At 41.2% G+C, this 14440-nt stretch overlaps 1 protein-coding gene across 6 annotated transcripts in view; it reads right to left on the bottom strand.

The window, feature by feature from the left end:
- The window catches only part of HDAC4 (histone deacetylase 4), a 166289-nt gene that overhangs the window by 32779 nt on the left and 119070 nt on the right, over nt 1-14440 (bottom strand). For all 6 annotated transcript variants that reach the window (XM_075829583.1, XM_075829581.1, XM_075829582.1 and 3 more), the window contains 7 exons: nt 7525-7769; nt 7287-7437; nt 5689-5803; nt 3734-3855; nt 1919-2050; nt 1700-1809; nt 1336-1452 (listed from right to left, as the gene is read on the bottom strand). In XM_075829583.1, the coding sequence (XP_075685698.1) occupies nt 1336-1452; nt 1700-1809; nt 1919-2050; nt 3734-3855; nt 5689-5803; nt 7287-7437; nt 7525-7769 (992 nt within the window). The remainder of the gene's footprint in view (nt 1-1335; nt 1453-1699; nt 1810-1918; nt 2051-3733; nt 3856-5688; nt 5804-7286; nt 7438-7524; nt 7770-14440) is intronic.

The following is a 14440-nucleotide window of genomic DNA, read 5'->3' as shown; positions in this document are numbered from 1 at the left end:
GTATGGTCACAGACCATTAGTAGTAGTTTTAAGATGGGAGAAGAATGTGAGTAGGGCAAAAACAGAAGATCGAAATAGAAAGACAATATAAAAGGGGTAAGTGGTGGCATAACACAATGTCAATCTATTCAGTTGGATAAATACAGAAAGCTGTGAAACAGGTTTTAGCTCAATATCTGTTAAGTGAACTGCTTTATCCCCTGCAGAATTGCATTTATGCTGCTGATGTACAATGGCTCACTTTTAAATATCAGTACAAGCACAGTAATGCTAAAATAATTTTTAAAGGAGTTCATATTTGTATACTTCTCTTTTTATAACATTTTACATATTATACATAATATAACAAAAATAGTATTATGGATATATGCACTTATTCAGTAAAGATCTATCAGCATAGACAATTAGGAAAAAGAAAGCAGAAAACTGAAAAAAAAAACCCCCAAAAAAACCTCCCTTCCCACCCACCCTAAAGTCAAGCAGACAGGTGTTCATCCATGCAGAAGCTCTAAGGAATACCACGCAAGCTGTCGCGTATGGATTGGCGGAGTAGCAGTGACAAAGTTCTGACAAAATTGCCACGTAAAATATTTGTTTTTCCTTTTGCAAGGCAGTGTTTAGCCAATCTATCCGAAAGAGGTATTCCACCTGAGATGAATAGAGTTAGGGGTACCGGCGCTGTATTCGACTAGTGTTGGACAATGCTTTTCCTGGTTGCACGACTACAAATATAAAAGTAGATATCCATCAGTTTTTCTAAAGGTCCTTTTACACGGGCCAATAGGAGCCGTGAAAGAGAGTCCTCCCTTCAGAAGAAGCAATGATTGGATATGTATGGGAACGAGCGATCTTTCGTCCCCATACATTTCCATCATCTTGGGAGCAACAATAACGTTTAGCACTGCATAAAAGATGCAATCATGCGATGAACGAGCATTTGCTCGTTCATCGACTGATCGTTGCCCTGTTTACACGGGGAAATTATCGAGAACGAGTGTTCATATGAACGCTTGATTGTCCTTTTTACACAGGCCAATGATCGGGCATGCAGTCTGGTCAGAATCTGAGAGAAAATGTAATATTGCACATTCGGGTGTTGATGGAAGAGATAAGATTAAATGTGCAGGATAAGAGATTGCTCGCCATGTTTTATAGTATTTGTACATTAGGGCAGTCCTAGAAATTCTGAACTATATTAGAATCAACTTTGTATATTTTTTTTTAACATAGAATGACGTGAACTTTTGCTGCAGATTTTTACATGCGCACGCACACCTGTAAAAATCTCTATGATGTAACTTAACCCCTAGTGGTGGTTTTCAAAAAAACACTTACATTGGCAGATCCAGTAGCAGGCAGCCCAAGGGTAATATTGGGTAGAGATGGCGAGGTATAGAGTGGCAGTTGGGTTATAGATCCCTCTCGGTTTACCAGCCTGTGAGCCAATGACGCCTAGAAAAGAAAATTAACACAAACACGGTCAATAAAATGACTGCTCTAGATACCCAAGAATAAAAGTACATGTACTACTGGGGAGAACAAGCGAATAAAATTCTCCAGCTACATCTGGTATATAGCCACACGTAGAAAGTTACAGGTCATCCGCTATACTTGATTGATATCGTAGTTTAAAAAATAATAATATTTTTTTCCTCTTCATGCATGAGATCGCAACGTTAACCACTGTAAACCTGTGTACCTCTGACTGAATGCCTAAAGGTCCGGCAATGCCATTCTCAGTGGTGATGTTGCTTGAGCTGTTGTTGGGAGAGCTGGGACCAGAACCAGGGGCACTGTTACATGCAGAATCTACAAGAAAACAAAATCCAAGGCAGAAATAACTCATCACTTTCATAAATGACATGTCAAACGCTAAAAGTAACTTAAAAAATGTGAAAGGCGAGATGAAGACGCTCACCGGACACATCCAGGGGACGCTTTTTCAGGCTAGTGACACCAGGACCATCTTTTCGTCTTAACAGAGGGCTGCTCCTGCGCTCTGCCACCTTTTGTTTCAGTCTGGAGCGCAACTTTAAATTGGGTTCAGATGCTAAATAAAACCAAAAAGCACAGAAAACAAGAGGAATACATAGTAAGAAAATAAACATCAACATCTACCCAAAAGCACGGCTTATTCTTGAAAATCTAACATTGTACGAATGTTTTAGAGCAGCGATCCATTCTATAAAACACTCAAGTGATGATACAAATGTGCAACAATAGGTGTTGAGGTTACAGAGTCTTCCTTTCTAGATCACCGAACTGTATTTTTAGGTACTATTTAGTTTTACGAGCAAGATATGCGGACGGGCACTTTAGAGGTCTGGGTTATTTTTCGTCCTGTGTAGCGCAAACACACGTAATTAGCTCTGACTGCATTAAGCAATGTTTTACTAGCACTAATAACTAGACACTTTGCTGCAAATCCAGGGAGTCCTCACACGTCTGAGTAGCCACTAAGAACTCGAAAGTAGCTGGAAATTCAACATCCACATTAACTTCAATCGATAGCTATAATACTGGTGAAAGCTTCCGCTGGTACCTGGCTTAACCCACGGAACCAGCTCAGCCCATTGCCTGAGAAGACCACATCAAATAAATATACTATTGCTACATTAATTATTTACAAGCATTCCTGTAACTACTTGTAAAGCACGCACAGGGAAATGGGAATGGAGGTTGTGGGCGGCGTGAAGAGGCAAAGAGACCAGGAAAATAACAAATGTATAAATATGGGAGTGATGAGAGTGAAGGGAATCAATAAGAGCAGGACTCACAGGAGGCAAACACGATTAAATATGTAATTAATGCACTGGCCTACCAGTCTACACCACATGCACAGTAAAAGCATAGTGAATAAATATAATATATATATATATATATATATATATATATATATATACACACACACACACACACACACACACACACACAGAGAGAGAGATATTGCTTCCAGACGCTGTACGTGTACATAGTAGATCCTTCACAACAATACCAAAAGTCTTATAAATAAATAAGACTCCGCTTAGGCCAAGTTTTTGGCCTAAATCAGGCATATATGTCCGTATACAGATGTATACTGTAGTGTACCCGTAGGCTTCTATAATGCAAACATATACTAAAAGTGTTGTCTAGCAAATGTGGGGGTACAGAAAAACAGACTACTACACCCTTTTAGAGAGACAAATACCCTTGTATACTTTTTTTTTCGTAAAAGGCTATGCAAACGTTTGAATGTGATTTTTTTTTTTATAAAAAGGTCAGTCAGTCAACACAACTTTATAAATAGTCTTTATTAAAAATACTTTTTGAGATACAGCTGCTCTGATTCCTGTATACAGAGCAGCGGTATCTTTCGCTATTACCTGAATCCGTAAGTCCCGCGCACCTGACGGGTCAAGTGTCAGCGGGTCCCGGACATGCAGGATTCACCTGTAATATATCACATCTAAGTTATGAACTTAGATGTAATAGATTACAGGTGGATCCTGCATGTCAGAGAAACGCAGGACCCGCTGTCACTGAACCAGTCAGTCCCGCGGACCTGATGGGAGCAGGATTTGTATCTCTAGGTTTACATAGCCTTTAATAATGGAATTGAATAACAGATCCAAAAAGGATGGGTATACGTTTACATAGGTTTTGCACTATTTTCATTTGGATCAGTTTAAAAAGAAAAACTAAATGCTTGATGAACACAAACAATGTGTGGACATGTAACCAGATCCCTCACCTGTCTTTCTTAATGGAAAGTCATCCTTTGAGTCATACATTCCAAGAACAGGATGGTGGTATGAGCCGGACACTCCACCTTGAGGTGGCGGACTCTGGTCCAGAGAGCTATGTTGAGTCTTCCTGTGGAGTTCGGACAAAGAGTCAAGGCCAGATTGTAGCACATGCAAAACACGCCGAGCGGATTTATAGCACGGGCAAAAGGGAAATTGTCCAAGGTCTTTCACCAACTAGTCCTCACACATGGACCACTGGATCCTTGGTGGGTCTTCTTCAAACTTTGTAATTTGTCTTAGGCCCTGTTCACATCACGTTTTTGCCCTACGCCCTAACAGTGGCTGGCATCAGTCACCCAAAGGCTATAATGGCATCCATTTAACGTACACATCATGAAAAGGTCATGAGTGTTCATGACGTAAACATGAAACGGTTGACATAGTAGTCTATGGGTGACGGACGCCACTGTTAGGCATCCGTCACAGCCTACGTTTAACGTATACGTTGGGAGCCTATCCTGGCGTATAAGTAAACTGTAGGCCAAAAGCATACTGTGAATGAGGCCTTAGTTGCCGCATTATTCAGACACTATACACCAGTGTATTCGGGCACCGTGTAGCACGTATGTGTTTTCCGATAACACACTATTATGTGGTCACTGTATGGCAGTATTAGTTGAGCACTCTATACTGGTAGTATGGGAGAGGATTCGGAGTCTTAAATGTTTTGCCCAGGGACCACCACAGATCTTGATTTGTCCATTCAAAGGGTTCTGCCCCACACTCCTATGTTAGTTTGCTGGCCTGGTGCAATTTAATGTAGAGTCCTTGTATCTACACAGAAAACATTTTCCCCCTGGTGTAAGACATTCTTTAATCCACTAGAACCAGAGACACACTCTTGATCGCTGTTGTCTACTTTAGCGCCACATGTTGGCTTAGCGATTATCACTTCAGAATTGTGGTGCTAGGGTCCTGGGTACGACATGAAATGTAAAAGTTCTTTCCATGTTTGCCTGGGCTTAATGTGGCCATAGATATTAGATATATACGTTGACCAAACCCGCAGATTTCCTCGGGACCGGCCAACCATCCAATGTGTTTGGCCGTGTTCCGTCACACCTCCTCCGGCATATGTCAGGGGAGAGAAGGGCCGGGCATGTTGAAGTCCAACATGGCAGTGGCTTTACTCCTTCTCCCCATTGAGTACGCATGCACATTCGGCCGAGCGTGCATGTGTATGGGGGAGAATTGGGAAGGCAGAACTGTCGACTGAACAAGACGTAAGAAATGTATGGCTAGCCTTAATCTTGGTACACGGATTTCCAAACATCCCAAAACATTTGGAAATGCTAAATGACTTCCAAATGAGGTTGACTCTACTGTGTAAAAGTTTGATACACCATTTCTACGAGGTCAGGTGGCTTTTCTTTATAGTGTTGTATGGCGCAGTATTGTACCATTCCGTTTATATGTAAATAAAAGTATTTTCTTACAGCACAAGGTGTTCTCTTTAATCCCTGTCACACTACATTTCGCCTGCACGTTTACAGTATGCAGAAAGCTCCTGGCGCATACCTCAAACGTGCCCATAGGCTCCTATTATACCAATGGAGGGAAAATGGTGAGAAGTTGTTTTTTTTTTTTTTGCTGGATAGAATAGTGTAGTTAACATAGTTATTCTATCCAGAATCATCCAGCAAAAACCATATGCATAAACAAAAAACAAAAAAATCTCCCCTTTTTTTTTTTTACAATTGCTAACAAAGTATTGTAACAAAGTCAATGTTCTCAAAGAAGTAGTAATCACACTACAGAATATCCACATCAAAAACGATCGTCATTATGAAAATAATACATTGAATATAATAAGTGTCTGACAAACGAGCGAATTCTGAATCCGATGACCTAATAGAGAAGAACAGGGAAGGTAGTGAAAAAAAGAAAAGTCATAACCTACCAGAAGCGAGGATCGCTAGACATACAGTGATTTAGGCTCCGGTGGGCAAGAGCTTTCTTCTTATTCAGGACAAATTCCTGCAACTTCATTTTGACTTCGGTACTTGCCACCGCACCTGCAAATAACGTGTAAGAGCCAAAAAAATGTGAATTGTGAACACACAGAACAAAGATCATCAGATTTTGGTTTCCTTTTTGGTCATGTAATATCAAATGAAAAACATTCAACTTCGGGTCTAGTCAGGCTGTTTGCAGTGTATGTTCGGCATTTGTTCCAGGAAAACTCCCAGGGCATACACTGAACTTATCCACAGGGCTCTATTTAGCTGTCGGATGCCAAAAGGAATGTTTTTTTTTTTTATCCAACTGTATGGAATAGCGTAGTCGATAAATACTAGAATTATTAAAAAATAAAAATAATGGGAGCCTACAGGCGACATATGCTACTGCATGCTTATCCAGTGGCAGACGTCAGAGACTTCAGTCAGCGGTAAATCTTCCATACGCTGCAAATAGCAGTGTGAATAGACCCTAATCGAGCAATTTAACAGATAAATGAATAAGGAATACCAAATACATCCTAAATAGGCATTAAATGAACACAACAAAATAATCTGGAAAAATAAAAAAAATTAACACGACGCAATATGGAAGGAGCATGGAATAATAAGGCTGGGTTCACAAGACCTATTTTCAGACGTATTGGAGGTGTTTTACGCCTCGAATTACGTCTGAAAAAACGCCTCCAATACGTCGGCAAACCTCTGCCCATTACTTTCAATGGGTCTTACGATGTACTGTGCCGACGACCTGTCATTTTACGCGTCGCTGTCAAAAGACGGCTCGTCAAAAGAAGTACAGGACACTTCTTGGGACGTTTTTGGAGCTGTTATCTCATAGACTCCAATGAAGAACAGCTCCAAAAACGGCCGTAATAAACGAGGCGAAAAACACGAGTTGCTCAAAAAATGTCTGAAAATTAGGGGCTGTTTTCCCTTGAAAACAGCTCCGTATTTTGAGACGTTTTTGACTCTACGTGGGAACATACCCTAATAGTCATACACAACTGGTTAATGATACTTCACATTATTAGAGATGTCTCATCTTGACCACATATTCCTATATGCTTGTTAGGGAATGTGGACATTATGGGGGGGTTGCCCCGAACGGGACCCACCACTCCTCTATAGGCAGAGAGATGCTAACAAGCAGTGGCTTTTGCAAACCAGGTCCACCCATGTATTACATGGACTGCGGTTCATTTGAATGGCTGCATGTAATACAACATTTCTCCTGTAGAGGCCGCTGCAGGTGAATATATAGCCAGCCACGTCTTGGCCCAGCTAATTCAACTACTTGCCGGAAAAATAAGGAGCTCGATAGTGGGGTGATCTTTTTTTTTTTCTTTTATTCCCACCATTTCAGTTCATTTTGCACGATGGAACCGACAATTAAGAAAGTTTTGCATGCCTCTTGATTATTTTGAGCATTTTCTGTAAAGTAACACGGATACTGACAGAGAGAACATCTATTTGTGCCGGTCTGCAATTCCCTGACACAAACTGTTTTGCATCAAACATCAATCTGTCCTCTACTCACTTTCTTTTCCCTTTTCTTTATTCTTCAGCTGCATTAGTTTTTGTTCCCGTTGCTGTTTTTCCATCTCTTGCTCCTGCCGATGTTGCTCCAGTTTTCTCTGATGTTCTAGAAGCTCTTGCTGATGTTTCATAGCAAGAAGCTCTTGTTGCTGCTGTTAAGTGACACCCCAATCATGTTAATGACAAGTCAATATCCTCAGAAAACTCTCCGGAGTATACTCATTGATTTCATCTCTTACCTTTACATGCTCGTGTAATTGGGCTTCGTGTTGTCTTGACAACTGCTCATGTTGTCTCTGAAACTCGGCTATGAGAATTTGCCGCTGGATTTGCTGCTTCTGCTTCAGCGCCAGTAGTTCTTGCTGCAGCTGCTGCTCCCTCCCAGTGCCCTCTGACCCAGAGATGGCATATTGGGGATCCAGTCGAAGGTCCATAGGAAGCGTGCCGGAAGCCACTTGGAGTGGCAGTGCAGCACTTACATCAACTATGGGAGAAAAAAAATAAAAAACATTTTGAAACCCCAAAAATGTACTCTGACTTAGGATGCTGGAGCAGCCATTCTCACCCACACAACATGGTTTTAAGTCCCTGGCTCTCTTAAACCTCCTCTATGCTTACAAATGTTTCCATCTATCTAAATCAGATCTTCAAGGGGAAGATCTTCGCTTCCATATGACACCAGATCCAAAGCTCTAACTGCAATATTCGAGTCACAGTCCTCATTCAAAGTCAGCGGTCTCACAACAGCGGCGGACATACCATTGGTGCAACCTGTGCAGCTGCACAGGGGCCCAGAAATTATGTAAGGGAGCCTTAAAGCACCCTTCATCTGTCTATTACATTGCATGGTTTTTCCTTGGCTAAAACATTTTTGGCTAACAAATACTTATGAATTGTTGGAGAGACATAAGGGGATGATCTAGGATGAGATATTGGAGGGCAAGGGGCCCATATATTGTGTTTGCCCAGAGGCCCTCAGCTATCTGTACATCAGTGGTGGACACAACATTTGCCTTTATAAAAATCACGGCATATGTAATATTGGGTCACGTTTAATAATGCAAAGCTACAACAAATGAAAAAAAAAACGTAACTATCCAATGAAATACATGATCTAACCAAATTAAATTGTGCCGAGCTGATGAATCGAGCGTTTCGGTTATCTGCAATATGCCAGTGGATAGTTTGGGAGTATTGGCAGAAAAAGTGTTAATAAGATGAAATTAAGCCATTGCTGAATGTTGTAGATGTGGAGGATGAGATGAAAGCTGGAAGCTCCACTATATGCCAGCAGAAAGTTCAGAAAATTATAGGCATTATAAGGGCACGCAGCTGCATAGATGTGATGCACAATCAGAAACCATTGTGTTCAGCGGTTGGTGCGTCACTTGTGACTCTTGTTCACCAAGTACCCCGAAGAGTAAACTTGTTAGAAAGAGTTGACAGGAAGGCGGGGGAGGGTCAGGCATGTCAGTGAGGGGACTTTGACACTGAGCCCTCCTGAAAACAAAGCCAGCTTCTCTTTTTCCCAGGGGGAGCTCCCCCAGCTCCTAGTCCCCAAGCTGCTCTGTTGGGTTTATCTCCCGAGGCTTACGAAAGTAGTTTGAGTGGTGACGTTAACAGAGACACAAAGAATGTATTCAGCATAGCCATGGAGCCTTCCGCACTGTGCCATTATAATAGGGCACATTTCCCCACAGCGTCTCTTCCCACAATCCAGGACACAGTGGTCTCTGAAGGAAGGACGCTGATGTAGTTGGTGGTTACTGAATGAAAAACCAACATGGGGAGAACAGAATGAAGACAAAACGTCATTTATCAAAAGAAAATGACCCAATACAAGAGTATGAGAGAAGCACTGCTTAATATAAACCATCAACGTGGAAGCTTCAGATGAGGAACGCTCTCATTTACAGAGATACAAAAAATGAGAAGAGGACACAGGTTATATACAATACACCTGAGCAGCGCAAAACACATCACCATCGAATATCACCCGTACACAACCAATTTTAAATTTAAGAATGGGAAAACTACAGTCATGCATAACTAAGATTAAAAGGGGACCCGTCACCTCTCCTGACATGTCTGTTTTAGTAAATTCTTGTATCCCAATAAAACAATTCAGGAAAATCTTTTCTTTGAACTCTGCGTTGTGCCGTTCCTCTGTTATTCCTCCTAGAAATTCAGAAACGACATTTACAACTGGTAGTTATCAGTTGGGGGGGTGAGTCACGACACAAACGGACAATGTCCAATCAGTGCTGACAGAGTGAGACTGTACGGACACGCCCCCTTTGATAAGGGGAATGGTAATACCCAGTAGTCAATTTATTCATAAATTTCTAGGAGGAATAACAGAGCGATGGCACAACGAAGAGTTTTAAGAAAAAATATGTTCCAGAATGGTTATTTCATGGGGAATGCAAGGAATTACTAAAATAAAAAACGTCAGGAGTGGTGACGGGTCATTTTTAAGCTGGATTCACATGTACATTCTGGTGCAGTCTCGTATCAGTTTTTTGAGCCATACCCAGTAGTGGATAGAAAGGAGGAAATATAGGTCTTTCCTTTATACTTTTATTTACTTTTGTATCCACTCCTGGCTTAGGCCAAGAAAAAAACTGCACCAAAAAGTCACAAAAATGGAACGTGTGAATCAAACCATGATCATAACTTATAGGCCCTGTTCACACTGAGTTTTTTTTACAAGTTTGACGAGGAAACCGCGTCGGAAACCGTGCCAAAAAACGGCCGAATATGTCTCCCATTGACGCGTTTTTTTCCCCACGAGCAGTGAAAAACACTCGCGGTAAAAAGCAGCGTCATGCCCCATCTTCAGGCGTTTACGCGTCTGACCTCCCATTGACATAAATGGGTTGCAGAGAAAGCGTATTTCGCAGCGTTTTTGCCCGTGGAACTCAATGGGTGCGAGTGAAAAACGCAGCGAAAATCGCGGCAAACCGCGTGCAGGCAGATCAAAATCTGCCTCGAAATTCCGAACGGAATTTTGAGGCATAATTTTCCTCCTGCAAAAAACTCTGTGTGAACATAGAGATCATAACTCTAAAACAAAATAAATAAAAAAATAATCCAAAAATGAAGGGTATAAAGAAATAGTATTACATTTGGGAGTTGCCTGCATGTTTTCACAATTATGCTTAATCTATCATTGACATATGTTATTGAGGCCTGCGGCAGCATAACAAAGGGTGTTATATATAAATAGAAAAGTCCTTTAATCCGGCATCCAGTAGTCTAAAAATCCAACACTATATCTGATATTATATTCTTGGCTGTTTTCTTGAACGTTTTCTAACCTTACAATTAAATTATCATAGAAATGTGTATATAACTTAATATGGATTAAAACGGTTGTCCCACAAAACACATGTATTTCCTATCCACAGGATAGGGGATACGTGTGTGATTGCTGGGGGTCAGACTGCTGTGACCCCCAGCACTTGTGCGCGTGCCTGACCGGCGCGCTATTCATTTCTATGGGACATCCGGGGCCTGTGTCCAGCAGCTCCATAGAATTTAACGGAGCGCCTGTCACGCATGAGCGCTCCATTCTCATGGAGCACTTTAGGTCCCCCGTTCGTTCTCCTTATCGCTGGGGGTCCCACCGGTCGGACCCCCAGTGGTCACACATGTATCCCCTATCCTGTGGATAGGGGATACGTGCGTTTTGTGGGAAAAACACTTTACAGGAATTTTACTGTATTTATATATTATATGTGGGTATGAACAAAAACAAGTCTAAATATAATGATACAGTAGGTGTTTCCATCATTGCAGAAGAAAACATAGCAGCTCAGCAGGTAAACTGGAGGAAATCTCATGTGCAATGGGCTGTATTCCTTTGGTCATGGTCAAGTATTCCACATAGCATTGCTGTACTGTCAACTATGACCCAAATATAGTACAACTCCAATCATCTGTGATCTGCGAGACTGACAATGCACCAGATTTATGGTCCCCCACATGCTGTATAATATATACTTATCTGCTCCCTCAAGGCTCTTGATGATAAATAAATAAAACTGCCATCACATCAATGAGGACACTTATAAAGTTCATTGTGAACTACCAGGGTGGTCATGGACTGCTGGAGTCTACAAAGTTCTGCCCTTTCAGATTATTTCCGGTTAATTTGAAACGGGATTATTTTTGTTGCACGCCAGATTATCAGGATTTCTGGACTATAAAAAGGTACCAGACTAATTGGTATTTTATGCAATGCTTTAATTGGCTGTTAAATTTTACACAGCCTTTTACTAAAATCACGCCAACAATGTAAGATTATACTGATAATCATCACGCAAAAAGGATCATCAATATTGGATCTACTGGATCTGATCATTACCTGACCTGTTTAAATTTCTTTCTAATCTCGTAACATTGCAACAGTCGTAACGTGTAAATGCAAAGAGAAACCCCAAAAAATAATCCCAATTGTCCATCACCGGCAATATGCTGGATTATTAAAAATGGCCCTTGTGGAAGTTGTTTTAGCATGAAAAGTTTAGCAGGGGAGCACTAGATCAAGTGCAAGCCCTAAAGACAGAGCAGGCCTAGGTATTTGAATGGAGTAAATGGAGAAAGATACTCACCCAGTGTCTCTTTGCTCTGTATACGAGACATGCTAAGCATGCAGGAAAGATGGCAAACTCCGCTTTTTTCCATCACAGGACCAGTGCCAGTCCATCAGTTGGATGTTCATTCATAAACGTCCTGTACACAACCAGTGACAAGTGCCATATGTCCTCATAGCAGGTAACACCGGAGCATATCTGATGGTCAGTATTTATAGGACAAAAAAAAAAAAAAGCAAAGTGCTAGAATTCTCACATTAGAAATCCTATCTTCCTAGGCGACTCTGAAATAGTGGCGGAGTAAAAATACTATACTAAAAGATATATGGTACACACTCATTAGAAATATGAGCACAGTAAAAGCCAGACTGTGGGGTTATTTCCGTCAGAGAAAGGCTGCGAGCTCAACCTGTTGTCACCGTATTGGTGTCATCGGAAGCTCATTCATGTCCCCGAAGCTGCCGCCCACTCCAGCCTGTCTTCTGCTTCCCTCATTAGACAGGATAACGTGTTCCAAAGATGCTCCGTATGGCGCTGCACGCCTCCGTCGGCAGGAAGGTGACTCACCGCAGCTCAGCAGGTGAATCACACACCCTGGAGACAGTCACAGATATGATGCTATCAAGAGCTGCTCCTGTGGCACACCGTTTCAAAACCCATAGACGGAGGCTCAATTAGATAATATTTCTCTGCCAAGGGAACAGCTGCAACCTGTGATCAAATGACAAACCAAAGTGCTGAGCACAAAGACCTGTCATGATCTTGTATAGAAAGTCATGAATTGCTTCACCTCTAGGCTAGAGTGGACGAGAAGAACATGAATTTAACGGCCAGTTAAAGAAACAAAGTATTGTACATCTATAAAAGAAATGGGTCATCAGGAAATGTCCTATTGTTTAAATTAAGTTTTTATGTCAAATATATTTTTAAGAATTTATGGTGATTTTCTTTCCCTCTAATGTCATTATCTAGATTAAGAAATAATCCCTAAAATCTTGACGTTTTTACGCTGACCACTGAGTCTCACAATAGACAGATCCTTCCTGTTCTGTAGAGATCACTTCTCAGCAGTCATCTCATTATCATCACAGGCAGGATTACAAAATAACATCTCTATATAGATAACACAGGATCCACCACCGATAATAGGTGATGGACACAGCACCCCTCCTTCTCCTTCCTGCACAATGACCTCTGCACAGGTCACAGAGCATGCCTAAAACGCTCTCCCATAAATGTCAATGGGTCAGCTTCAGTTTACAGGCTCCTATGCTCCATGTGGCTGCTGTAAAGCAGACCTGTAAATGCTGTTAACAGCAGCTCAGAAATAAATATCAAAAAATTAAAAAACTGATAGTCAAACAATCTTTTTTTTTTTTTCTTATCTAAGAGTAAAAAGAAAAAAAAAGCCTCTGCCCAGTGAGAAAACGAAATAAAACAAGAAAAACCCCTGCAATGTTAAAAACTAATCAGGGGAAATTTATTAAGACCAGCGTTTCATGTGCCCATCATAAACTGAAGTTTGCCGGAGTTAAATGCACCAAATTTATTAAGAGGCCCACTACTCTTAATAATTTGGCACATCTCATCAAATAGAAAAAGGCCATATTGCTCAAGTTTATTTTTACAAGGTATACATGGACCTCACATAGAGCTAAACCCAAGATGTGTGAATGCCCCCAAATAGTGAGCAGAGACAAGCGAATATATCCTTTATGTCATTGTGGCTGATCTTGCACCCAGAACCGTTGGTGTATAGTACAGGTATGAGACAAACCGTGCTTTAAATAAGGGTGCTTATAAGAAAAAAAAAAAAGGTGCCTATAAATGAAGTCTCCTCTGCACACCCCCTAAACAGGAGTTTGGGATGCTAAGCAATGTTTCCGGAGTCCTCCTCTACTCTGAACCACTATTTTACTAATTATTTTAACCTATTCCAAATTGAATAAAAGCTTTTTAGTTGGAGTAGGACTTAGGGTATGTTCACACGGCTTATTTTCAGCCGTAAACGCAGCGAAAAACGTCTGACAATACGAAAGCTGAACACCTCCAAACATCTGGGCATTGATTTTTATGGGAAAAACTGCGTTTTCTTCCGACGGGGCATTTTTTTTTACGCGGCCGTTTGAAAAAACGGTGCATAAAAAAAACCTTGTAAAAAGAAGTGCGTGTCACTTCTTGAGCAATTTTTCATTACGTCAATAGAAAAACAGCTCTGAAAACGGCCGTAAAAAACGCATCAAAAACACTCGATGCTTAAAAAACGCCTGAAAATCAGAGGCTGTTTCTCCTTGAAAACAGCTGCGTATTTTACAGCCGTTTTTTGTTTAGCGTGTGAACATACCCTTAGAGTGAGTGTGACTTGGGTTGCCTGTTTAGAAAACCTCTCTATTTTCAAATACAGTTTTAGGGAAATAAGAGGTGATAGAGGGGGGAACCTTGCTTATGACCCTTATCTATTAGTGGAGGACAGCTACTAAAAGAGTCTCTTGCTCTAGGGGACCCGTCATGCCCATGCACTTTATAGACTGCCTATTTATTTCAATGAGAACTGTGC

The sequence above is a fragment of the Rhinoderma darwinii genome, chromosome 6 (genome assembly GCF_050947455.1).
Source record: "Rhinoderma darwinii isolate aRhiDar2 chromosome 6, aRhiDar2.hap1, whole genome shotgun sequence".
NCBI lineage: Eukaryota > Metazoa > Chordata > Amphibia > Anura > Rhinodermatidae > Rhinoderma > Rhinoderma darwinii.
Note: the sequence above shows the minus strand (reverse complement) of the source record. Positions and strands in the feature narration are given on the sequence as shown.